This window comes from Drosophila mojavensis, unplaced genomic scaffold, assembly GCF_018153725.1.
Source record: "Drosophila mojavensis isolate 15081-1352.22 unplaced genomic scaffold, ASM1815372v1 contig_49, whole genome shotgun sequence".
Classification (NCBI taxonomy): domain Eukaryota; kingdom Metazoa; phylum Arthropoda; class Insecta; order Diptera; family Drosophilidae; genus Drosophila; species Drosophila mojavensis.
Genome location: NW_025318872.1, coordinates 1,893,499 through 1,920,533, shown reverse-complemented (window position 1 = coordinate 1,920,533; position 27,035 = coordinate 1,893,499). Strand labels below are relative to the sequence as shown.

The window sequence follows — 27,035 nt, the reverse complement described above, 5'->3', positions numbered from 1 at the left end:
CCCAATGAGGCTGGGTGTCAATTGGTTTTCATTGTTCTGTCAAATGATTTGTTGCGCTCCCAATTGAACATATCAATTGAACCAGTACCTGAACAGCAAATGGAACTTGAATGACATCGATTTATAACTAAGAGAAGTTTTTACTAGTGAGAAAACTTAAGCGAATGATTTATTTTTTATTTTATTTTTTTTTATGTTTTTCATATTAAAGATTCAGTTTTTAATTGAATTTATCAACTGAACTAGTTTCTGAACAATTGATCAACAGGAAAAAGAAGTTATTGCTGTTGAATAAACTTGAACTATTTGTTGTCTTTTATCATATTCAAGTAAAGAGATCCTTTAGAATTGAGCCGATCAATTGAACTAGTTCCTGGGCAGCAAATGGAATTGTTTTTAATGGCATTGATTGAGTAGTAAAACATATTATTATTGTCGAATCTACGTAAATAATTATTTGCTTTTTACTATCATAGCCACGCAGTATATATTCATGAATTATGAATATTTAATTTAATATTGATTTGTAATCTTCTATCATATTCAAGTAACTTAGATTCATTTAGATTTAGATTGAGCATATCAATTGATCTAGTTCCTAGAGCAGCTTAAGTTAATTTTCAACATATAGTGCTAGTGATATACAGTTAAATTACGGCTAAAAGACATTGTGAAATCTGCATAATCCAAATTCTGATTAGACAAACTATGCAAGATGTAAGATGTCTATATCTTTCTAGATATCTTATAATGTATATAAGTGCTAATCAATCAAGCAACACTTATACCATTGCAAGGAGTCAAAAGTCCTTCTATATAATCAATATTACTTCATACATGCAGTTAGCTCAGGATTTTGCTATACATGCTTCAGTAGCTATTCAGAATGATTTATATGGCAATTACTTCACAATTTACCTGCCAAGCCAAACAACTATCAGCTTAACACGCACGCACACATACACATACTTCACTCAACTATAACATCCGACCGTTATCCGCTCGAAGCAACAACTAAACGCTTTACAGTTCGAAATTTTTCAAATTGTTCATTTGAAGTGAATTTGCCATGTGGCTTTGAGCTTGTTGTTGGGCATTGTTGAGGCCTTGCGCCTGTTTGCACTCGACTCCAAGTGGTTATCCATGTCAATGGTTAGCTCGACAGCAGCGGGAGCGACTCCGTCAGCGTTGACGCATGCAAAGCTTGCAGCACATCAAAGGTCAACAGTAGCGACAACCACAAGGGGGCAAGGGACGGAGCTGACTGGACTGACAAAAAAAAAAAAAAAAAAAAAAAGCACTGCGAGAAAAAAAGGTCAAGCAATTAAGTGTTGATCTGGTGGAAAACCAAACGTCTGTCAGGCGAGACAGATAGTCGGACAGAAGGGACAGAGGGGACAGCTCCGACGGACAAATGGCTAGCCGGACAGACAGTTGTTGATATTTGCCAGCAACGACAGCAACTTTGCGCTTGACAAGATAACAGTTGAGCGGATTGCATCAAGCTCCTCTTGAATTTCGGCTATAGGATTTAGCTCTCGAAATTTATGCAAATAAACGTGAGCTGATGCTTGATGGCTGCCTGCTCGGGTTGCATGCATGTTTGAACTTTGACCTGTACACAAGACTGTCAGTTGGAGCGTTGAAGGGCAGACAGCATACCCTGGCAAAAGAGTTGAAATGGGTAATATTGTAAATCTGGCAAATTGCGTGCGAAGCGACAACGACAGCGACAGCGACATATATTTAATAATACCAGAAAGTAACTGTCAATAGAAATATATTTAATAATTCATAAATATATTTTTAATAACTCTCCCTAATCAATAACGGTTATGCAATGAGTTTAGTAAATCCCTTCGCACCCAAAGAGTTATGCATAGAGAGTAACTCGCCCTCCGTCACACTCACTCAAATCTCTTCAGACTTTCTTCCATTACTGAAACTGAGCTCTGCCGTTGAGTTATGTGTGTTGGAGCTCTTTCCAAGCGGTTAACTTTTCAGAATTTAAATTGCAAACAGTGGATGAGCCACAGCATCCCACGCCCGCATGTTGCAAAAGAACAATTTACCTGAGCAGCCCAATTCTCGCCCATTCTCTAGCCAATTCACTCTCTCTCTCTCTCTATCTATATATCTCTCTCAGTCTCTTTTGCCCTTTATCTTGGCGACAACCTGGTTTCATTTGTGGCGCAGTTTTTTGCGCACATGGAATTTAATTACGCATACGCCGAGTCGCCAGCATTAAAAATATATGCACTTAACGCGAACAGACTAATGAGCGAAGTGACAGTCTAACATAGCTCTGTTTACCTAGCTTAACACCAGGCTACAAACATCCATGCGACGCCCTCATAAACGCCGTAATGGGCGTGTCACACTTGACTGACTTTTGTCTGTGTTGCTCTCCGTTACAGACGTGGGCATATTAGCTATGTGATGAAGCTACGAGATTGAAAAAAGAAAAGTTAAAATAATTCAGTCAGTCCATCACTGAACTCATCTGTTCTTCAGTCTGTCAATCAATCAGTCAGTCAGTCAATCAGTTGGTAAATCGGCAACTCAATCTGATTTGAGTGCTCATTACTTTGTTAGCCAATTCGTCTATCAATCATTCAGTCAGTCAATCAGTATGCCAATAAAAATACAATATCTATAAGAGATATTTCTTTATCACATTCCCCATAAATTCCATCACTTGTTGCCAATTTCAAGCAGCAGATGGCCTCATGCCAAAATGCTTATTAGAATATCATATCCGTTTTATGGATTTTGTACGCTTTTTTTTTACCCAAATTACTTTAGATATTAAATGCAGCGCATCAGGCATTCGAGTACCCTTGTAACAACCCTCGCAGCCCCGCTAGACTCCCGAACTAGTTACATATTCATTGCGCTGTGTGCGTTATGTGCTCTATGGCTCTGTAGCTCCTTAGCCAACCTTTTTTGTTAGGCAACATTTTATTTTCATTTTACTTTTGGCACACGGAACTATTTTGTTACTGGCTGCAGTTAATGTAATATAACCATCATCAGAGGCTGCCAGCCTGGCGGAATGTGTGCTGAGCTAAGGGTTGGGGGGTGGTACGCTTTAATGGCGCTGGAAGATATGCTACACTTTTGCGCCGTCGTGACTTGCACGAAAATGAAATGATTTGTATTCGCGAGAAAATAAATTATGTGCAAGTATTTTAAATACGAATTCTGACTTCGTTTTTCTTTTTTTCCAAAATGAGAACGCAATTTTTCACAGACAGAAATTGAGTGGAGTGGATAGCGAAGAAGAGAAGTGGAGGACTGAGGAGGATGGTAAGGTGAAGCAAGACGTTGTTTGCTTCTGGCTCGACATAATGAAAATGTCGAAGTGAAAGTAGTAAAATTTACATAATCTATGCGCTCGGAAATAAATGAGAAAAATCACAAAAACCAGGAAAGGCAAAAGACGACAAGGGGGCGAGCAAGCAAAGCGGGGGGATGGGCAAACGTAAGGGACCTGCTGGCGTTAAGATAAACATTTGATTAAGCGCATTAGATGGATGCAAAGCACAGTTGGGTATGCGAGTGGCATGTATGTGAAGGGGGTACCTGGAATACCTGAGAGTGTAGCAGACAGAGCAAAGGGCGTGCCAACGTCTGTTGATAGTTGAACGTTGTATAACTTTTGATAGCTTGCGAAAACTTTATTAGATGTGAGAAATATTAACATAGCGAAAAGTGTATCTACCATAAAAAGTTGGGGTTGAACTTCGGAAAATTGTATGCAAAATGAAGCAACTGCTGAAGCAGAGGAGCTGCCGCTGCCGCTGCTGCTGCTAAAAGTGAAGTCAAATACATTTAAAATGTATTTTAAGACCCGCAATTGACTGCGGAATGAAGAGTGGCCTGCCCAGGGCAGCTGGGAAAATTGACCTAAATAAATGTGGAAACGACATGAAAAAGCAATCGGAATGAAAATAATCCGCAAAGTAGCGGGAAAAATGTAAAATAATCGCAAACTATACCAACTTGAGTTTTTATTATATTTTGCTGGAACAGAAAGAAATATTCTTCTATTTAAAGTTTAGTTGAGTGACTCGAGTTTATAGTTAGCTTTGTCGATATTATTTGTATACTTTTTAATAATATTTTATAATACACTCTCTTCTATATGCATGCATTCTTTCCTTTTTGCTCTCACAATAGCGTGCTTATTCTCCGTCTCCTTTTATCATTTCGTCAGTCACTCGACTCTTCTGTTGCACTCAACATTTCGTTGAGTGAAATCTCAGATGATCGCCTGTTTTAGTTCATACTCATGTTCGCTTGTGTGTGTGTGTGTCAGCTATACATAGGGGAACGTCTCTTAATGCCTCTCACACTTTATCGGCACGTCCGTCAATTGTCTGTTGGCATCTCGCTTGCACGCCCACTACACAATACAGCAGCTGAGATAAGCTCAATAAAACTGTCGCCTTGGCACTTGGCAAATACATTTGCATACAGCTACTTCGTTAGGGCTGCTCTCTTTCGCACTCCCTCTCTCTCGGCATAGACAAGCATTTGCTTTAACAAAGCAAAAAAAGAAGAAGAAGAAAACAAAAAAAAAATTGCAACATCAGCTCAAATAACTGTTTGTCAGACGTTCTCTCCCTTTTCTTATTCCGGCTAAGCTTCATGTGTGTGAGTGTGTTGGCAGCATATGAATAGAATATGCAAACGTCATCAGCCAACAACAACAACAACCACAGCAAAATGCAAAACTAAAACATGAAAGCTTATGAAAAGCGCTTCAACTCTGATCTGCTGCTGAAATGCCTTTAACCTTTCAACCTGAAGGCAATTTGAGGTTGGTTTTTTTCGGGCTGCGTTTCTTTCGTTTTTGTTGTTTTTTTGTGCTTGTTTTCCAATGTCTTGAGGTACATTAGCCAAAGAGCTCAACCGGCGAGTTAGGCGTTTAGTTCAAGAGAGGCAGAGAGGAAGAGACAGAGAGAGAGAGAGAGAGGGATACGGAGAGCGCGTGTAAAGCGGATTTCATGAAGAAGGCAACAACAAAACAGCATTTAATATTCTCTTTCTGTAGCATTTATTTAAAATTTATGCTGATGCCTGTGCTCTCAGCCTTCCGTGATTATGTGTGAGTATGCGTGTGTATATGAGTGTGTCTTCGTGTTGATGTAACATTTGTGGGCAGCGCCACTCGCACTCGCACTCGCACTCGCTCTCACACTCACGCTCACACGCACACATGCAAATGTACATATTTACTTGGCTGCCATTTTGACGCAGTCTCTCACAATATGCTACATTTCCATAAATATTTAAGAAAATTTGCATAAAATGTTAAAACGTCTTCTCAGCTACTTCAAAAAAATAAATAAAAAGAAACCACATACAATATGGAGCAAAGAATTTAATTCATGACGACAAAAGTCGATGCTCTCCAAGTCAGAAAAACATATGGCATAACAGCAACAATTGCACACATGAAAATATAATGCACAACGATGTGTGTATGTATGTATATGTGTGTAGGAATATGCATACATACATACATATATATGTATGTATATACGAGTCCCTTTCTGCTTTAACGTCCGCTCGCTTTTGACACATTTACGCGTGCCTCAAATTGAGGCGCGTTGAGCCGCATGAAATTGCATTAAAAGCTAATGAGCTTGAAATAAAAGACAATTTCGTTTTGGAATTGAAAATTTTTGTCTTTTGTTTTCAGTATTTTGCGGTAGAACGCAAAAGAATCCTTAGAGCGTTTAATTTGCGCAGTGACAAAGCAACGAACAAAGAATGGGCATGGAAAGCAAATGATGAAAAACATTTGTTTTGCTTTGGCTATCGAATTAAAAATACCCTATGAAGGCTTGAAGTATAAAATAAATATATATATATATATATATATATATATATATTATTGTTTATTCTATGTACATACATACATATATGTATTGTATTATGGGTATGTAAACTGTTTTGGGTTATCGATAGCAAAATGCCCTGTAATATATTTTCAGTTCTAACATGAGAAATATATGATAAGAATTACAAATTTATATGAATTTATATATTTATATAGTTTACTACGTAAATCATGCTTATTATACCATAGTACTTATTTCCCTGCAGTCATTCCATCCCACTCACACTCACTGGCAACTCCTTTCACAAATGCAACCACAATAGGAGCCAGCAATTAAAGCTTGACAAACACTGGCATGCCGGCTTATTGCTTCTTTGGTTGATCTGTTAACACAAGGCACTAATTCAAATAACCGTTATGCCAAACACTGAGCAATAATCCAAATTGGTTTTATTGCAAATGCACTCGAATTTTCCGCAACTTCCGACTCGACCGATTTTGATCACGTGTACACAGCAAGGAGCGCGCTGGAAAACTAATTTGCGCAGCGAGGATGCGTTGCATTGGAGTGCCGCTCATTGGTCTCTCTCGTCTCTTCCTTGTGCTCTACGTATCAACAACAACAACAACAACAACAACAGGAATAACAGCAACCGCAAACGCCATTAAAAATTGCTGTAATCTTCACGCCAATTTTACGCTCAATTAAAAATAGCCACCGCACAGCTCTCGCACTTAGGGAAGGCAAACCGCAAGAGAATGCAAACTGCGCAGTCATCTAAGCAATGATCACAAAGTCAATGCAGCGTGCAGCGCAGCAGCAACGCTGCCCGCAATTTTCGGCAATTCCTTTATGACCAGCACCAAAACGCTAATGCGGGGAGAGCGGAAAGAGAGTGTATTGAGTGAAATTGTAAACAATTTTTTTCGTGTTGAGTGCGAATCGTAAACATTTGCAGATTTCTTTTGAGTGATTCGTCTTCGTCGGCATGTGCATGGGTGTGAGTGTATGTATGCATGTATGCACACTTACATACATATGCGCATTTTCTGCGCAACATGTCGTCACAGCTGAGTGACTTAACCTGTATTTATTTATTTATTTTTATTTTTATTTTTCAATTGAATATCGTATGTGTTGTGAATGAGAAAATTTAAATAAAACCCAAACCAATAATTTAACCTTTTCTTGCATTTTATTCTTAAATTATAAAAAAAGTCACAGCCGTAATGGAAACACTTAAGGGTTAAGCCTTCTTTACGTTGCTACTGCTTCAGCTTATGCGACTGCAACAGTTCTAGCATTGTGCTCCTGTGTTGCTAAGTTTTCTAACCTCATCAATTGTCTGGCCCTATTGAAACTCCCCACACATGCAAACACTCACACGCACTCACATACTCTTTTGTATCAACTGCTGAACAATCTATACACAAGCTGCATACCCTGCTGTGTGCATTTACATTTGTGTGTGCGGCAAGAAAAAAAGAAGAGGAAGTAAGAAAAAATAACTAAATAAAGAAGAGAAACTGGCAAAAATCTCATCAGGCCTCTCTTTCAGTAAAGTTCTGCCTCGGCTACTGCTCGCTTGCCGTATTGCTGCATTTCACTCAAACTCTTGCATGTTTTGCCTCTCGCTCGCACATGCAGGCGACGCAAATCTGGCCATAGAAAGTAATCTTAATGGCTTTCTAGTTGCTGCAAGCTCTGCACAAGAAAAAAAAAAAAAAAAGGAATGAAAGAGAGAAAGAGCGAGAGAGAGAGAGAGAAAAAATGGTAGCAAAATGAAGGCAGCCCATGAAAATTGCAAAATGCATTCAAAGTGAGGGGGAAAACGCATAAATTGTGTGAGCCACAGAGCCATGCTCGATCCTGAACCCGATCCTTAACTCGCCTGTGTGTGGGAGTGGGGGAGTTATGTTGGTGGTGCTGGTGGTGCTGCTGTAAGTTGTCTGCGGATTTGAATAGCCAATTTGTTTGGCATTGTTTGCACAGATACTTTGCCCAGCCTGGACGATGGGGCTGAGCTGGGCGGGGTTGGTGGGTGGGGGGCGGGTTCATGCTGCATTTGCATTTCTAAGATAAAATGCAAATATTTCAATTTGTAACTTAAGCAAATTGCCTCAATGAGTGCAGCTGTCAGTCAGACAGGCTCGACTCCCTGGCCAACACACACACATACACAGACACACATTGCTCTGCTGCTACTCGTCTTCTTCTTCTTCTTCTTCTTCTTCTTTCTTCCTTTTGTGGCAAACAGACAAAATTTATAGGGCCCCAAAAATGCAATATTTATGGCTGATTGGTTTTTAGTTTAAATGACCTCAAATTGTTTTGCAGCTTACCGAACCGACAATTAACAACAGCAACAAAATGGCCGAGAAATATTTACAGGCGGGTATAGACGACGACAACATACCCTATTAAAACTTCAACTCAAAACTTTAGTGATAATAAGAAGCGTAAACTAAAGGAATTATATATACCGATTAATTAAAATTTGCTGTTAGCAATAATACAGGGTATTTGCTAGTGGGTTACACTCGTTTGATTGTATACTTTTCTCTATGTGCCTTAATAGCTATGTGTTCTCTTACTGTTAAGTCTCAGCCTACATACATGATTATGTATGACTAATCTAACCGTTTTCATTCTCTTCCCAGGGTATTTGAAATTTACAAATCTCTGTTCTCTTTCCTTTGTGCTTGCCTAATGGAGCTTCAAACAAAAAACATGCTTAAAAACTGCTTAAAATACCAGAAAATTGCTTTTCACGCACTTTCGACTGCCACTTGGAAAAGTGTCAATTGATGAATTTCCTAAAATTTTCTCAGACACTTAAACAAATATTTAAAATAAATAAATAACTGTAAATTACATTTAGTTCTGCATTTTACGACAAATATCTAAGAAATGCGAAAAGAGCTGGAATTTTTCATTGAGTTAAATGGCTTGGAAAATAATAAAATGAAGTTCAAAGTATTTTTAGGCTAAAATAATCTGATATACAAATATTTTTAGACACTTGAGTTTATTTATTTTATTTTACTTCCCAAACGGATTATAGGTATAATATTTGAAATGATAATAAAATCTTCAACGATAACTTTAATTGATTTACATGAAATCGATATTTCTATAGCTTCAGCTATTTAAATATATTTCGAATGTTTCAAGACTTAGAAACTCCCAGTTTGGTATATGTAGATTGATCAAATTCTTTTGAATTCATATACAAGTAGTAATTTTTTGACTTTTTTCTCGATCCCTTAACTCAACCCAATATTTGTTCATAGATATTATAAAAATAAAAGTATTAGAGTAAAATAAGTTTACATTACTCAGCAGTTTCTGATACCTAACTGTACATATATATTTATAAGCATATTATATTTGCTTTACAAATCAGCGATCTGTCTACTATATTATATGCATATATCCAGGGTAGCCAAAAATACCCTAACTGAGATAAAATCCTCAACTCCTTTAATTAGTATTTGCCCATTTTCCACATAAACTTCAAGAAACTCAAAAATAGCAACAACAACAAGAAAACATTTACAATCTATATATTATCTTTTATCTATTATCTATTCGCAAATAAAGTCCAATTTCACAATATGTGCGCTGCTATGGGAAAACTTGAAAACTTCATTTCATTGTAGTCGCAGCGGAAAACTTTGCTTGAACCAACTGTCAATTGAAGTATTTGCCCAACGCACCTGACTAAGGACGAACTTTCCACTCTGCGCCTTCCACTTTCCACTTTCCACTCTATCAATAACCAAAGCATGTTTATTCTTATCTTCGATGGCAAACTCAATAAAATGTGTGTGGGGCATGGAAAACGGAAAACTTGAAGTAGATCCACAATTTGGTTTATTAGCCAAGATTTCCCATTCCTCTTCGTTCTATTCTCCTTTCCCTTTTCACTGTGTCACTGTTTCACTTTCTTATCTAGTCGCTGCTCTCTAATTGCAATAAAAACAATTTGCAACAAGTGCAGATGTGTAAATAGCGAACAGGCATGTTAAGTATTTGTGAACAGAAGACTTCAATGTCGACAACAGAAGCAGAAGCAACGACATTAAGTTTATATATATTATATATAACATCTATACATGCATGTGTATGTGTGTGTATGTGCCTATGTGTGTGTGTGTGTGTGAAGCAAACAACCTGGAAACAACAAGAGCCTAACCAAACAAGCGCACAACAAGTTTTATGAACAGCGTCGTCAGCGCGCAATGGAAGCGTTATACCCTAACTAATCGTGTAGCTAGGGTATATACACGCCATTGATTGTGCAGTTGCAGCCTTAGTCAATTTGAGCTCATTCGTTAGATTTAGACTTAATCGTTGTTGATTAGCTTAAATGCCTATATTATATAAATCTTATTTCATTTAAAATACGTTTGCGAATTACAAAAATAAATAATTTTTACATAAACTTTCTTAATGATCAATGATCAAAATACAGTATATATATATATATATATATATATATATAAAAAAATAATATAAAAATGCTTATAGACAAATATAAAAAAATTAAAAAAAAAAAAAAAAACATTTTTTCATCTTATAATTTATAAAAAAAAATCATTAATTGTAATTTTAAATATTTCATTAATGCATTATTACTGGTTTGTATATTGTATATTTTATTTTATTTTACAATAAAACTATTAATTTTTTCCATAGGGTATAGGTATATTTTAGTCGGTGCTCAATGAAAAGTATAAATTATAATATAAAATTTAAATATTTTAGAAATGATTTGAATTTATATTTTATTTTCATTTCGCAGTACAACTTGTTTATTTTAATCTACTACAGGGTATACTTTAGTCGCTTCTCAACATATTCTCCGTTGAGCAGCAAACGTATGTTTTGTTCTCTGTTTTATTTCGCACTCGTTGAATGCGTGTCTCTTTTAAGCCGTTGTCCAACACTGTCTTTTGAGCTGCCGTTGCTGTTTCTGTTGCAACTGCCAGTCAAAATGTCATTGCTGTGTTGTTGCTGCAACTTGGTGCAAGTTGTTGCTGCTCCTCCTGCTGCTGCTGCTCCTCCTGCTGCTGCTGCTGCTACTGTTTGGTTTTCTTGTACAAGCTCGTGTTATTTGAACAAAAACTGTGCACACTCAGCCTTGATGGAAGCGGCGGAGTGGCAGAGGCAGAGCGCGGCGCGGCAGAGCTGATTCATTTCTATGGCATGCGTGTGGGTGTGGCAGCAGTAGGGGGGTGCAGCAGCTAGGGTCTTGACACTCTTGTTTGCTAAACAATGCAATGTATGTCAAGGCAAAATATGTTCATTCAACTCAAAACAACGAGAGCATCAATAATGCAATACGATGGCAAGATTTTTACAAAGAGAGACAAGGACAGAGAGTGTGTGTGTGTATGTGTGTTTAGTTTTATCCTCTATTTGTTGATTACATCAATGCAATTGAAATGCACTTGCATTGAATTGAAATTGAAATTGAAATTGAAATTTGCGTGTTGCACTTATCAAAGAGATTCGACATGTAATAAACGACTTCAGCAGTTGACAATTGCCATTGGTAGAGCGAAATGAAATTCCCCAAAGTTAAAGTGAATATAGGTGAAATTTATGTGAATAAAGGGAATGAACATGGAACGAACGAACTGACTGGGTAATTATGGCTGATGAAAAACTATTAAAATTAATTTAATATTACTTATCCACCCTAACGGATTCACATAAGTAACAAGTAAGAAAGCTCTAGTCGAGACTGGCCGACATTTTATCGAAGTATGAAAATTTATAATTTATTAATAAAACTCCAAACTTTAAGGTGCTATACTTAAAATGTTAAATAACAGCCCACTGTTAAGACTAACAACTGTTAAAGTCAGATGTTATGTTCGAAAAGCACGTGCCTTCAAATTGCAATTTTTGGTAGCCAATTTTCAAATTGTCATTATTCAAAAACCAGACATAATTTTTGTGAAATTTAAAAAGGATATGTATTTTTAGGGCTTTTACTATGTGTTGGTTTAAATAACATTTGATGTTTGAGCTTGATCTATTAACGTTTTGTAAAATTAGCAAATGTTGTCAAATGCCATTTCTCTTAAATAAAATTCAACTTTGCGAACACATCTAAAACAGCCATAAGGGCGCATAAGTATTATTCCAATTGCATGTCGTAGAGCAATTAATTTTGATTTTAATGCCTTTGTCTCAATGTGCACTTTGGCGCACAGCCGGTGCAAATCAATTTTTAGCAGGTGACTACGAGCTGACCTGTGTGATATTTGGCTCAATGAAAAAGGCAACTCTAACTCTCTTATGATATTCCAACTTCCTCATTCCATTCAAAGATTTTCCCATTAATTTGGAGTCCTTGAATTTCTTCAAAAGCCAATTGAAATGCTGGAAGTTTAATATGGTTCTCCAAAAGCTAATTGAAATGCTGGAAGTTTAATATGGTTCAGCCCAATGATATTTAGCACATATTATCAGAACAACTCTCAAAAATATTCACATATTCAACGTTTCATAAGCTAACATTTTCAACTTATATACGACTATTCTCATTAGATATTTCATAGTTATATTTTCTGTAATACTCAAGTTCTCACCCGCACCTCTACCATCCGCAGCCCCCCATCAACCCAGCTCTGTCCCTCCTATGCAGCGAAAAATCTTGTGAGAATTTCCATATTTTTAATTACGCACTCACTGCGCCTGTTTTTGCAACAAAGCAGGAAAAATGCAATTGAAGTTTTTTCTTTTGGAAAAATTGCATAACAACTGCCATTAAAAGGCAGACAAGCAAATTAAAACTGAGAGAAAAACGGCGAAAAAAAAAAAACAACATAAAAAGAAAACTCTGTATGCCCCTAAGAATAAAGCAGCGGGCAGCATGAAAGTTATAAACTTTGTTTAAAAAACAATTACAAGCTGCAAAGAAGCAACAAAAAACAAAACAGAAGAGAAAGAGAGAGAGAGAGAGATAGAATGATCGTGTGAGAGAGATCGCAGCACATAAAGAAAATATTAAAAAATATAAAGTTTACAGTCAATAAAAAGCAATGCAGGAAAACTCTTTATGACAAAAGGCAAAATCATAATAAAGGAGCAGAGAGACAGGGCAGCCGGAGAAGGAGTGGCAGCAAGAGGGAAAGGAATGGAGAATGGGAGTCAGGCTTAACATAGGCACTAAACGGACACTTAAACGTTAACTTGATTTAGCACCTCGTAACAAAGCACAAAAGTGGAGAAAAAAAACGGACTGTACAATTCCCAAAGAGCACAGGCAGTGCTGAAAAGTGGGCGCGGCTGGCGTCAGGCTATAAAAACAGATCAACGGAAAGGCGCAATAAAACGAACATTTAGACCAAAAAGCAATTTGCTATAAACGACTCGGCAATACCCTTGAATCAGAGCCAAGCCGAGAGATGAATCAAATCAAATCTGAGTTCAAGACGGTGTTCCGTTATAAATATCTCCTATATCACCACAGGGTGACCTCTATGAATCTCTATGTCTACATTTGATTCATATTCATATTCAAATATCGATTCCACTTAACCCACCCAATATACCCGCTCTCACAGTTGTCACTACAGCGTATATACTGCTAAGAGCAAACATAAGCCGTAGCCGGAAATGAACGCAAAAATCGAAAAGCTTTCGAAAATGGCAAAAGGCATGTCATAAAGTAAATCATATGGGAATAAAGATGTGTAACGATTTTGATAATTGTCGAGGGTACAAAATAAATAAGAAGAAAACACACATACACATACAAAATACTGCGAGAAAAATGAGTTTTCGATTGTTTTGGTTGAAATTTAACGTTTTGGGCATTTTTCTTGAGTTTCTTTATGTTTATTTGATGAAGCCATTTGAAATCAATTTCGCCAAGGCTATCGCATAGCATTCTATCTTAGATATAATGAAATGTATTTATTTATGAATAATCACTAAAAAGTCAGATTCAAATGCTAAATGTATTCATGTTAAATTTTAGCTTATTTCTTTTTTGCCTTTGTATATTATTATTTTAAATGCATTCATATATTAAATTAAATTATTAATGTTTTTAAATTATTAACATTTTTTCTGTTTTATTATTATTACTATGATTATTATTTTTTTATATTTTTATTTTCTTTAATTCATACTTGATTCATAATCCTACATATATTCGATATTATATATCATAATTACCATATTCATATTCATATTCCCTTCTATATTCTAGCCTTTGTATATTAATATTTAAGCTAATAATTATTCATTACGAATAATTCATACATTCACATACATAATCACATTCATATTAATATTTATATTGAAATTAAAATACTACAACTAATATTAATTTTCAACTTTATATTTATAGTTTTTTTTTAGCTTTTATATAAATATTTACATAATTCTTTTATCGCTCAAATTAATTTAAACATACATCAAAACAACATCTTAATCACAGATATTCTTGATGTATTCATACTCAAATTTCCATTCACATTCATAATCCGCTATCATTCTCTATTCTCTCTAAGAAACTTTTATATTAATAAACTAAATATCATTGTGTTAAACTTATTCAAATAGTTTCAATTTATTCAATTCAGTCTTGTATTCAATATTCATTCGTATCTATCCAATATTTCATATTAAGTAATTTCTCAAATCATAGGTTTTTCCCAATTACATCGTCCGAAGTTTGCAACAAGTTTAGCTTCAACTTGTGACAACTGCAACAAAAAGCGTTAAAGAAAAGTCCTAAAAAAAGAGAGAGAAAAAAAAAATAAATGAAAAGAAAAGAAAACAAAGATATCCAACTTGGACATACGCACAGCCATGTGCGCACATACACACACACACACACACACACACACACACACCTACACACTCACACACTCAGAGTGAAACATTCATGGCAATGGCCTGACAAGCCACCAGGGCTCCTAAATCGTGGCGGGGGCTTCCAAAGAAATAATGTCCTGCGGGCGCGCTGGGAAATGAAAACTTCTTTGTAATGCAACTGGCGAATGGCAAAGTTCTGCTGCTTCTTCTTCTTCTACTGCTCCTTTTTTTGGTACTTACTACGTTTTTGTAGCCCCATAGAGGGCATTTGAATTTATGACATTGATATATGCTCCAAGAGGCAGTTCGTAATAGACGATGCAAATTCTAGAATCAATTTTCATTAAGCTTTTTTAAAATGAAGAAATATTTAGACGTTAGACAATTAATAGCTGCAATGGGCATCAATCAGAGAGGCATTCAATCATTCAATCAAATTTAGAATATTTACAAAAGTTTGATTTCTTCGTGTCTAGGAATATGGGCATGTGTAGCTCAAGGTGTTTATTGTGTAAGCAATCAATCAATCAATCACAGATAAGAATAAGACCATTATAACTCCCCTATCTTAGCTACTTTTCTTTATATGACAACTTTTAAAATGTCTTCCATTATGAGATTAAAGCTTACATATTTCCAATGCATTTACAGGGTATCTTTCGATCAAAATCTTTTTTGGGAATGGGTCGACGAAAGTTACGCGAAACGCTTCCAGCTGATGAGTGGCGTGTCAGTCAGATGGGGAGTACAGAGCAGAGTTGATGCTGCAGCGGGGTCGGGGTGTTTGTAGATGGGCAGTCGGCGGTGGGTGGGGCACAAAGGGTGCGGCGCATGGTAGCTGAGACTACAATATGCGAGAAGATGAAAGTAAACGCAAAAAGCCGCATCGAAATTTATCGCTCGGCACTGGGCGCAGAACCGCAAAGGCAAAAGCCAAAGAATTCATCATCATTGCTCATCATCATGTGGCACGGTAGGTGGCTAGCTGTCAGTGGCGACGAATGGGCGGCGGTGGGCGTGGCAGGCAGCGCCCCAGCGGTGTGATACGCCGTTTGATGTGCAGCCGCCAGGCCAAAGCCAGAGACAAACGAGAAAAAAAAAAAAAAAAAAAAAAAAAAAAAACAGAAAACTCCAGGAAACTTGCGACCGCTGTCCAAAAATATGTCCTTTATTATATTTCTTGGGCGCTTCACAGTGCTCTACTGTGTTCTGTGGCCGCTGCCTTTGCGGTAAAGTTAATCCTTGGGCATCAATTTCGAGAAATAATTTGAGCAACATCAAAACTTTTAATACGACCAATGATAATGGCGCCCGCAGTCGCCCAAAAACTCTGTCCCTCAATTCTGACCCCGCTGTGGCGAAAAGTTCTTTTATTGCCTGGCTACGTAATTTCTTTGTCCTGAATTATGGGGCTCAGGTAGTCGGGCCAGGGCCAGCCTTTTGCAGCCCTGAACGGTGTGCTTCCTCCTACCGTTTAAGCAGCTTCAATGCTGCCATTGCCGTCACCCGTTCCCCCCATTCCCTCCGCCCTGCGGTCAGTTGTGGTCATTATGGCGTTTATTGAGTGCCACACCTGTCTGCCCGGCCAGAGAGCTGACGCCGCAGGTGGCCATGCCTCACCCAAAATGTTGCTAGCATTCAGTTGGCATAGCTCCTCTGCCTCTCACTGACAATTTGCCATCGAACAAAAGCTCTGCAGGGGTTTCTCTTGCTTTTTCGAATCGAATTCTTATGCCGAATTGTTGTGGAATTAAACTCTTACAATCGCTCAAATTGAATTCAACAATAGAGTTCTTTATTTCTTCATATATGTGCATTTTTGTATACAAATGTTTGCCAGTTCACGTTGAAATTATGCATACCAATTGAGTCCTGAATGCGACGCGAAAGCGAAAGCGAGAGCGAATAATTGTGCGAAATTTAGGCATCAAACAATGTGAAACATGACTTTGCTCACTATGGTATAACTAACCGTCAATTGGTATTTAATTCAACGCGTAGCTAAATACAGTGAGGATTTTTGATTTATACTTATATTTATTATATTTTTTTAAATTACTTTATTTTATTTATATATAACGTTTTAGTAGTTGTGTATATGAATATGCTGAAAGGAGAAACTCTGCCCAATTTGCGAATTTTATATTTAGGGAAAAATGTCCATGAAATTCTACGATCTATCTATCTATTTATTTCTTCCCACATTCCTAAATATGTAGAGTAAGAAAAAGCGAGAAATGAATGAAATATAGATGCTTTCTCTAAATCTTTCTTCTTGTAGTTCGCCCTCTCTTTCTCTCTTTGTACTCGCTGTACTTTGTCTCTCTCACTCTCTCTACCTCTGTTATACCACTTCGATCAACGCACCTCTCTTTTTCTCCTTAAATCACATCGCTCTCTATCGCAATACTCTTTCCCTCCGTCTCCCTCTCTCGTTATCTTTCTCTAATTCTATCATACTCTTTTCTACTCTCTCTATCTCTCTCTCTCTCTCTCTCTCTCACTCTCATTCTCACACACTATCTCTCTCTGTTTATATCTTATTATTTATCTCTAGTTCTCTCACTTTTTCTCGTTCTCTCACTCTCTTTCTTCATCTCCCTCTCTCTCTCTCTCCCTCTTTCTTTTTTCCTCTTCTTTCCATTTCCCTTGGTCTTCACTTCTCTCGATTAATCCAAATTCTTCTCTATGTTCCTGAGCTTCGCCTGTCTCTCACTTTGTCTTCCTTACTCCATTTCTCATCAACTCCATTTCGGTTACATGCATCTACCTATTATGCTATTTCCATCACTTGCCAACTTGTAGCCGCTGCGAAATGAATTCCGAAATGATGCAAATTGAGTCATTTAACATGCTTAATGTTTGTCCCAGGCGAATCTGGTGGCATTTTAAGTAACGCTAAGCAAGTTGCCCAAGCTGGGTGCAGTTCGATAAATGGTGAGAAATCGCAGCCAATGGCCAAAGGAAATTAGCAAAACAAAACACTGCAATTAGGCGAGGGCAGCAAAGTAAAGCCAAACAGCAAGGACAACAAGCAACGGACAACGGATGGAACAATGCAGCAGCAGCAGCAGCAGCAGCAGCAGCACCGGCAAAATTATGCAACAAACTTGGCTGGCAACGACGCAGCCATTTTTGCCAATTAAACGCATTTGGTAACAATGAAAAAATATTGATGGTGCTGGTGCTAGGGGAGAGGTGGGGGGCAAATTCACCTGGCTGGAAACAGGACGCAGCCAATGATGAGGCACGACAGCAGCTGCAGCGACGCAGCTAAGGAGTGCACATGCAGCAACTGTGCAGCGGTAAAACAAGTTTATCAACGTGTGAAAATTACGAAGCGCACGAGGCAACAACAACAGCAACAGCAACAGCAATAACAACAACAACCACAATTGAGTAGCATGTCAGGCAGCAGAACGTCACGTTGGCCGCATATTCAAATGCAAATCACGTCATCAATATGCAGCACACTGCACACACCTGCACACACACACACACACCCACACCCACACACATGCACACACACTTGTGCATATCGCTTGCTTCTCCCTGGTGGCCATATTGAAACGTTGCATTTTGACAAAAATTAAACCGAAGTTCAGTTTTTGTGGCTCTGCCAGCAGCACGCTGAAAACTTGCTCCTGCTTCAGCCTTGACGTTCAACTTTTTTTCTTCATTTCTCTACAGTTTCTTGTAAGCGTAACTTACACGCGTCACTTGCGCTGTCATGATATGTATGAACTGCCAGTGATCGACGGCAGAGAAACTAGTAGATTTTTAATTATATTGCAACGTTGCTGGCCATCTAGTAGATTTTATGCAGAGGGCTGCTGTTAAAGTACTGATTGAGAAACTCATTTTATTTGTAATAATTTTTGAACAATTTTTGGAATTATAAAAAATTTTTTTTTTTTTTTTTTTTTTTTGTAAGTATGAATACTGCTTAGAATGGGTTTTGCTTTTTTTTTTCAATTCATTATAATTTTATAATATTAATATATGTCAAATTTTATGTAGAGTTTTGTAAATAATAAGATTTAGATGTTTTTCAATTGTGCCTCAAAATCTATTTTATAATTAAAAACTTTTGAATGTTCTCTTTTTTGTTCCCAGTTGATTAAAGAGTAGTTTTTGCTATTGAAAATCGAAGTATTCAGCTCTATTTGACTTATTTATACTTATATATAAATAATCAATATTCTCAATCAATTCAATTTGATTTTTATTCGGCGTATTATTTAATGCAGCATTAGATGATTTTAGCTTAAGATAGCTCTAATTGAAAATTCCATCTTCAAATATGTATAAAATATATCGTGTATGTTCGACTTTATCATGATTGATTTAGGGCGCAGATGCTTGAAGGAAACTTATTGGCTTACTTATGGCCAGACTGCATATTTTATTGGTTTGCAAACCAACTGATTGACTGAGTATATAAGCCCTAGATGGAGTAACTGAATCTCTTTTTGACAGATCATCTAAGATTGTTTCAATAAATGATTCACATATTGTGTCTGAATGAACTCTGTTTGGCTGATTCTTTTAATTAAATAGGTAATCATATTTCTGAATGCCTGACTGGTTTAATTGACTGCTTAACAACATTAAAGCCTATCATACTATTAGGCCTTCTGAATAATGATTTACCAACTCACAGAGCCAGCCGTCCTAACTGATTCAGTTGATACAATGATTGAATGTCTCATATATCTGATTTTTGTCTATATAATTTTTTTGCTAAACAGCTAAAAGTTTTAAAAATATTTCAAATTTTCACCAGCAATATAAATAAGTAGCTTTAGCTTTCAACTTGACTCGAAAGTTGTATAAGCAACCCACTGGCAGTGGGTGGCACCGCCTGGGTCATCTCAATTAAGTTGAGGCCTTCTGTTTGTATTCGTATCAAAGGCAACGATAACGACGACACTTTGGCTGCCTGGCATCGATGTAAGCTATCTCGCTCTCGCTCTCGCTAACTTTTTTTGTTTTACTGAGCTTTGGTATCTCTGTGTAAACTCATCATGGCCCTCTCGTTGCGGCAGCTGCCTGGCAACTGCTGCCAGGACAGACGAAAAAAATAAGTCACTCACTTAAAAGTTCAGCGGCGGCTGCAACGCTCCAAAGTTTGCTCACTTGCCCATGCAGCGTGTCCTGCGCTCGGCATCCTTTGGTCGGTGTCTCCTGTCCGGTTGCAGTCGCTCGTCTATGTCCATGTTCCGGCCGGAGCTGGTCAGTTAGTTTCAATTTTAGTTTTTAGTTTCGACTGCTCTCGCCTCTAAAAACTCCATCGTTTTGCTCCTCTCTCTCCTTTTTTTCATTTTTTGGCTGGACAAACCGTACGCTGATTACATGTGACAACTTAATGAGTTTGCGGCCAAACATGGCTTGTTACGCAAATAAATTAATTAGCGCTTTAATTGAGTTTTTTCCCCAGTCCCCTTGCACCGCCTCGCCACAGTAATTGATGAGCTACCGCGCGGTGGGCAAGCAAAGAAATTAACTATAATTTATATATACTTTTCATATATTTTCCAGAGCGAGTTCCATTTGATGTCGAAATTCAGAAATCACTTCAATTTGTCATAAGTAAAACCAACGGCAATCGGGCATTAAATCGCATTAACAGTTGCAACATGTTTCAATGCATTAAACATCATCAATTGAATCATCATGGTTAGTCGAGTTGTGAAAATAAAGTAGTTTTTACTAGGCCTGGAATGGGTGTCAGCAGAATATTGCATTCCTTATGCTTTCCTTTAATGTTGAATATCTTCTATATTATCCGGATCAAAGTCCTACAACTGTTTTGTATTGGACTCTGTTTTATTCTTAATTAAAAATAATAATGACAAAAATAAATTCTATATTTATCATTATTATCATTGCATTAAACTTCTTTTTAAATATTATATCTCTTCATATATTATAAACATATTAATATATAAAAATTAATATATTATTATAAATTATTATGATATTATTAATATCAATTTTTTATATTTTAAATAAAATATTTTTTTATATAACGGACAGATCAATTTATTTTAGGGGTCTCAATAAATAAATTTATTAAGAACAATAAAAATATGCCTGACAAAAATATTTATGAATATGTATCTGGCCATAGGATTCGTATTTATCATGTTTACTATCGATCGATTTGTATGCATATGAAAAAACTTTTATTCATTCGTATTCAATGATTTTTACCTCAATCCACATTAGCTAAATTACTAATAATCTTTTCGTAAATTTGAATTCCTTTCAGGTATGTATCAGCGCCAATCCATTCATCGTGGTCGTGCAATAGAACGGGCGTATTATTCATGGGCGAGAAACCTAGGGCGGGTATGCCCGACTTGCGCAAGTAGCGACTATCAGTGCCGCCCGTAAAGATTTGTGGTCGAATCTTAAGCGAACTGTAAAGCGAATCGATAAGAGAGAAATAATTCTTGGCTGTAAAATGTCGGCTTACAGTTCATCTGTGGCGCTCTTGAAGGCGAGCCAAAAGGGATTGCTATCATCTATGGCTGTGGCTGGCACGTATGGATGCTTCTGATCAAATTCCAGATCAATGCCTCCGCCGGCCTGCTCCATCCACTTTTCTAACTATGGTAACAGTTCAGCATGAGTGTATGAATTTATATAAATATAGTTTGTGGCACTCACCTGTGCGTAAAACTTGTCGTGCACCACATCGAGCGCTAGGCGCACATCGAAGCCAGCTGTCAGCCGTGGTGGCACCACATTGCTCTGCACTCCGCCACCGATGCGGGTCAGATTTATGGTTGTGACATCGCCTATTGTTAGCTCTGGATTATTCTCGAGACGTGCCACCTGCTGCCGACGCAACTGCATCATTTTATCGAGTATATAGTGCAGCTTCTCGCCAGCTGTGTTCGGCAGCAGAAGCGAGCCATGGCCAGCCGTGCCCGATATCTTAAAGGTCATGCCTTAAACGTGATATATTTGCAATAGACGTAATGTGCCGTACATAAGATTCAAGTTGAACTCACGCCAAACACTGCGCTCTGCGTAGAAAACGGGAAACTCAGCTGTGGGCGAGGCCAGACCCTCATCTAGTCCGAAACCAATATTTAAAGCACGAAATGCCTCAGTTTCAACAAAGGGACGCATGCCGCGGCGTCCTCCCATTTCTTCATCTTTTTTTTTTTTGTAATTTTTGTTTTTTTTTTTTTTTTTATGAAAAATAAAAATAAAATATAAAATAAAGCATACATAAAACAAAAATAAATAAATAAAAAAAAATATATATATAGAAACTATTCTTAGTTCATTATAAAATAAATATAAAAATATTATGTATACATAATATATATATACTTCCATCAAAATTAATAAATAATTGAAAACAATTAAGTTGTTAAAAATAAAAAAATAAAAAATAAATTTAAAAAAAAAAAAAACAATTAGAAAAAAGTATTAAATTTATGATAAAAAAGTTAATTTTATATATAGTATATAATATTTATAAAAAAATTAAAATTAAAATAAAAGAAAAAAATTAAATTTAAAAAACCTTTATAAAAAAGTACAATATTTTGAAATTAAATAATATCAACAAAATCATCATATACAAATAAGTATATCAAATTATTCTACTTTTAATTTATGTTAGGAAATAATCAAAATATTGATATGTTAAATAAATCAATAAGTAATTTTTCATGGCTTCAAGATATAATATTAAAAAAAATATATAATAATAATAATTTATTACTAATTATAAATAATATGAAGAAAAGCAAATACCAATCAGGCTTTGAATAATTATTGAACTATCAAAAATATTTATTATTTTGTGAAGCATATTTATTTTTACATTTACATTTTGTATGCATTTCAAGATTTTTAAAGTTTTTTTTTTTACTCTTTTTTTACTCTAATGCTTAAGAAATAGTCGATTGAATTTTTATTAATCAGGATAAAAATATTCAATCAAATGCTTTAATATAGAGTTTGACTTTCTGCAGCTTAGTATCAAGTACAATTTCTTGAACTGTTTAATTTACATAGATATTCGAAAATTCAATTTTGTTCATTGCATTCAGTAGTTATGAATGTTTCATGCCACATGAATGATTTTTATAAGACTGTTATTGAACTCTTCAATAGAAGATATAATTATGAAGAGAAAAAAACTTTATATACAATATCGTAATATCAGATAATGTGTGAATCTTTAACTGATCAGCTGAATTTTATTACTCTGATATTATTGAATAATTTCTATATTTCAGTTTGACAAACAACTTATTCTGAATAATCACACAAGTCTCTAATTCTGTTTCTCGTGTTGCATTTCGAAGCTGAGCTGGCAGCTGCGAACTTAAACAGAAAATTTTATACAGAAAACGGATAATTATATATTATTAGAGTCTAGCAATTGATATGCATTCCATGATTGTTAGAATATATATAGTCTATTATCATATATTTAGTATTATTTATCATATTTTCAATACATTTTAATATATTGTACATTGCAAACCATATTTATAAGATATAAACAAATATTTACCTGCTACAAATGAGATGTGTATTGTGCGTTTGAGCCTGATTCCCTTGCGTTTCAGTGCCCGAATAGCTGCTAGATACTGCATGCCCACGCACTTCATGTCCTGGGTGCCGCGGGCAAAGATTCGACCCTCTGCATCGATGTCGGCGCCAAAGGGCGGATGGGTCCAGTTATCGGCGAACACTGGCACCACATCCATGTGGGAGTTGAGCAGAAGGGCGGGCAGCTCGGGCCTTAGGCCCTGCCAGGTGAGCACCACAACGGGATTGTCGCTATCGAATGGATAATGAACAGCCAGCGGCAGTTGCAGCTGTTCGGCCTGTTGCCTCAAGAACTCCAAACAAGGCGCTGAGTAAATTAAAATACATATTTTTTTTTTTTTTTTATGTAATTAAGCGGATTAAATTTACATTGACACAATTTTTAATGCACACCATAGTTGGGGTTGGGATGAACGCTCGGTATACGCAAATAGTCTCGAAAGTATTGTATTTCCTCATTGGATTCCCACTGCTCGGTGCTCATATTGACGAACTGAGGAACGTGTGTTTCGCTCAACCGTTGGAATGGAACTGCTCGAGCTGTGCGCTGGTTAATCTAATCATATACTCGAGTCACTGAGGTCGCGATAGTCGACAGCTTAAGTTACTTCCCGCTGAATGTGGTTATGGGCGACGGGAGGCGGGGCACAAGTGCTGCAAGCCAATCTGATAAATGCGGCGAGCTCTATGACGGATACAAATAATTTACTCTAATTGACGGCCGCAGCTGGAAAAATGTTTATACACTCTATATCTGCGCTTCGATATGGTTTGCCAGTTCCAGATAAATGCTGCATAAATATATTTGTCAGCTTATCGAAAGACTTTCACAATGAATTATGCGATTTCCAGCGAGCTTCCCAGTGGCGATACGGAATCCACTTAACAACAGGTTTACCAACAGCCAACAACAACATTTTCATATCTTTTCTTTGAGTGCATTTTAAATGCAAATTTATTGATGTAAAACATGCCTAATCTCCGCACTGATAAGCCAACGGCGGAGATTAACAATAGGAAGGTTATGAATGCTTCGAGCTGGACACGAGGTATATCGGTTTTTAGTCTCTCGTAATCTGTGGGCTATTTTGCAGTTAATTTCAAATTAAATTAAATCGGTAAATTAATTAAAAATTTTATTAAATGCAATTTATAAAACTTTTGCAGATAGTAGACAACTCACATACTTTCTTTTAAAACAGCCCATTAACAACTAGCATTAACCACTAAAAGTTGATAAGATATTATTCATAAATTTGGGTCGTTGCTATTTTTTTGTTAACATATTCCAGTTTCACTCGCCTTTGTTATTACAAGATTAAAATTTTCACAGACTTTATAATATTTAAATTAGTATTAGAGTGATAAGATAGTAAGCAACCGCAATTATTTAATATGGAAATTTACATAATATTTGTGGCAATTTGAAAAATTACTTTATTTTGAAATAAAACCTGAACCCTACCAAGAGCTATAATTAAAAAAATTCTACGCTTATTTTATAAAAAAGAATGCACAGTGTGTGCTATATTTTGGGGACCTTTTTGAGAAAAAGATTGTTCGTAGAATGACTGGCACCCTCTATTAAACAGTTAGAACGTATTAATAACATTTAAATTTATGTATTTGACAAGGCTAATTCCAAACTCCTGGCAAAGAGAGCTTGGTTTAAAATAATAAATTATATAATCTTTATGTTCATAACTTGAAGCTACACAGCAAGTCTGAAGCCCAACAGTATTCAAAACGAAGTATTCGAGAAACGAAATCAATTTATCGATCATAATCGATTATGCGGAAATGCGTGTCTACAAGTCTTTAGAACTTGTAGCTTACGAGATATCTGTAATCAATTGGACGGTCGTACAGACGGACATGGCTAGCTCAGTCTGATGCCTTGAGCAAGAATATATGTACTTCATGTTCCACCACACCTGCTTTACATTCAGTTTCACAAATCTTTTCGACTCTTTTTCCCCATTTTCAAACGGCCCAGGATAAAAGGAACTGAACTGACTTGAAAATACTCAAATGCTTTGTGTTTATACAGGCAGATGAGCAGATATATCTATGGAGCTGTAATATGATTGTAATTCTATGGAAGACCAGCGCTTTGATCAGCTTAGCCTTGGAATTATATAAATATATTACTTTTAGACAAACGAATAACATATATTTGGCAATATTAAGTGCAGGAGACATGCACACATATATACATATATGTATTTAGAGTTTCTTGCTAATGCATTTCAGAAGTTGAAATATGAAATTCAAATGCAGCCAAGTCGTTTAGCTGAAATACGAAAGTTCGTTGAACTAATTTTAAGTGGAAGTTTGGGTAGTTAGAGGCAGCAGGAGGCGGCAGGAGCTCTAGCGTACAAAACTTTTACTCCACTGCCAAGAGCAGACAATTTATGAATAGTTCAACAAAGTTGTTGTTGTTGGTCTGTTTGTTTGTTTGCTTGCTGTTGTTTTATGCCTGTGCACATCATTAAGCGATAATTATTTGGACCAGGACAGAATGAATGCAGAAAATGATTGCATTTTAAGAAGGCTTTTTGCCAAAAGGAAGAATCTAAAATAAATATTACTTACGCTTTAAATTGCAAACACGAAAATAATAAATACAAAATATGATGGTAATTAGTAGAATTTGGAGCAGCAAGGACATTAATGGGAGTTTATAGAGAGAATACATTTGTGGGAGTTTTAAATGGAAAGCTCTAGTTTAATATAACAGAAATATTTCACAATAGATATATACAGCTTAAATGTGTTTACTCATAAAAGAAATTTAAAATAGTTTAATTAAATTTAAATTTAAATTTTTTTATTTTTTTATTTTTAATATTTTCTTAATTTAAATTTGTAAATTTAAAATAGTTTAATGACATTGAGGTAGCTGGGTGATTTATATGACAACATAGAGAGGAATATTTGAAGTGTGTAATAATAATATGCACATGTAGTTTATATGTATAAATACATATACATATCTATATAGGTAAACAAAATGTCGAAACGACAGAAACGCATTGAATTCATTAGTCTATAAAAACAGACAATCAAGTAATAATGAAATTTTTATTTTTACGTTGATTTTAAACAGTTATTTCAAATTAAACAATCCAGAGACATCTGATTTATTTAATTCTACAAAGCTTATGCATTTTATATATATTTTTGATATCCACAAAACTTAAAAGCGTTTGTCTTTTGTTTTTTATTTATTTTCTTATTCTTGCTACATTTAATTTGAATAATTAGAACTGAATTTATTCAAACATTTGAAATGAAAGAGAATAAATGCAGCAAAAATTGCATAATAAGTATTTCTATGAATGTATGAGTGTGTGTGTGAATCAGTGTGTATGTGTATGAGTGCGCTTATATGTATATTTTTGTTGAACTATGTGTATGTTTATGACTGTCTAAATGATAGAAGGATTAGCTCTACAAAAAGTACAACATATCTTCAGTCTCTGTTGCAGCACATATAATAACATTTTATTTTTCTTTACAATCCTTTAATCAGCTTTCTAGTTTTGACTGAGCTGCTCTCAAAGAGTTGTGCATTGCTTTCAAAGCATAAGCATTCAACGTCTGTATGTTAATTGTAAATTTGGGACCAGCTCTATGTGAATACGTCCCCGTCCATGCCCACACCCTACTAATCGTATATCGTTTATTTTTGTAATCAAAGTCTATACATTCGGAAGGCTTACATTTTCATATTTCTCTCTGCAGTCCGTC

At 36.0% G+C, this 27,035-nt stretch overlaps 2 protein-coding genes across 3 annotated transcripts in view; one reads left to right on the top strand and one right to left on the bottom strand.

Annotated features, from left to right (window-relative positions):
• LOC6577914 overlaps positions 1 to 27,035 on the top strand; it is a 186,356-nt gene that overhangs the window by 44,803 nt on the left and 114,518 nt on the right. The gene's annotated exons all lie outside the window — the stretch shown is intronic.
• On the bottom strand, positions 20,832 to 23,836 carry LOC6577918 (aminoacylase-1). The gene is made up of 6 exons (XM_002003813.4): positions 23,676 to 23,836; positions 23,245 to 23,589; positions 21,719 to 21,865; positions 21,372 to 21,655; positions 21,178 to 21,311; positions 20,832 to 21,121 (listed from the first exon to the last, which is right to left on the bottom strand). The coding sequence occupies exons 1-6, from the start codon at positions 23,764 to 23,766 to the stop codon at positions 20,914 to 20,916; spliced, it is 1,209 nt and encodes a 402-aa protein (XP_002003849.1). The 5' UTR covers positions 23,767 to 23,836; the 3' UTR covers positions 20,832 to 20,913.

Excerpts from the sequence above, each read along its gene's own strand:
- LOC6577918 (XM_002003813.4), bottom strand. The coding sequence starts at position 23,766 with ATGAGCACCGAGCAGTGGGAATCCAATGAGGAAATACAATACTTTCGA. Across the intron at positions 23,590-23,675 it reads TCATCCCAACCCCAACTATG|CGCCTTGTTTGGAGTTCTTG; the intron begins GTGTGCATTAAA and ends TAATTTACTCAG. Across the intron at positions 21,866-23,244 it reads ACACATCTCATTTGTAGCAG|ATGAAGAAATGGGAGGACGC; the intron begins GTAAATATTTGT and ends AAAAAAAAAAAG.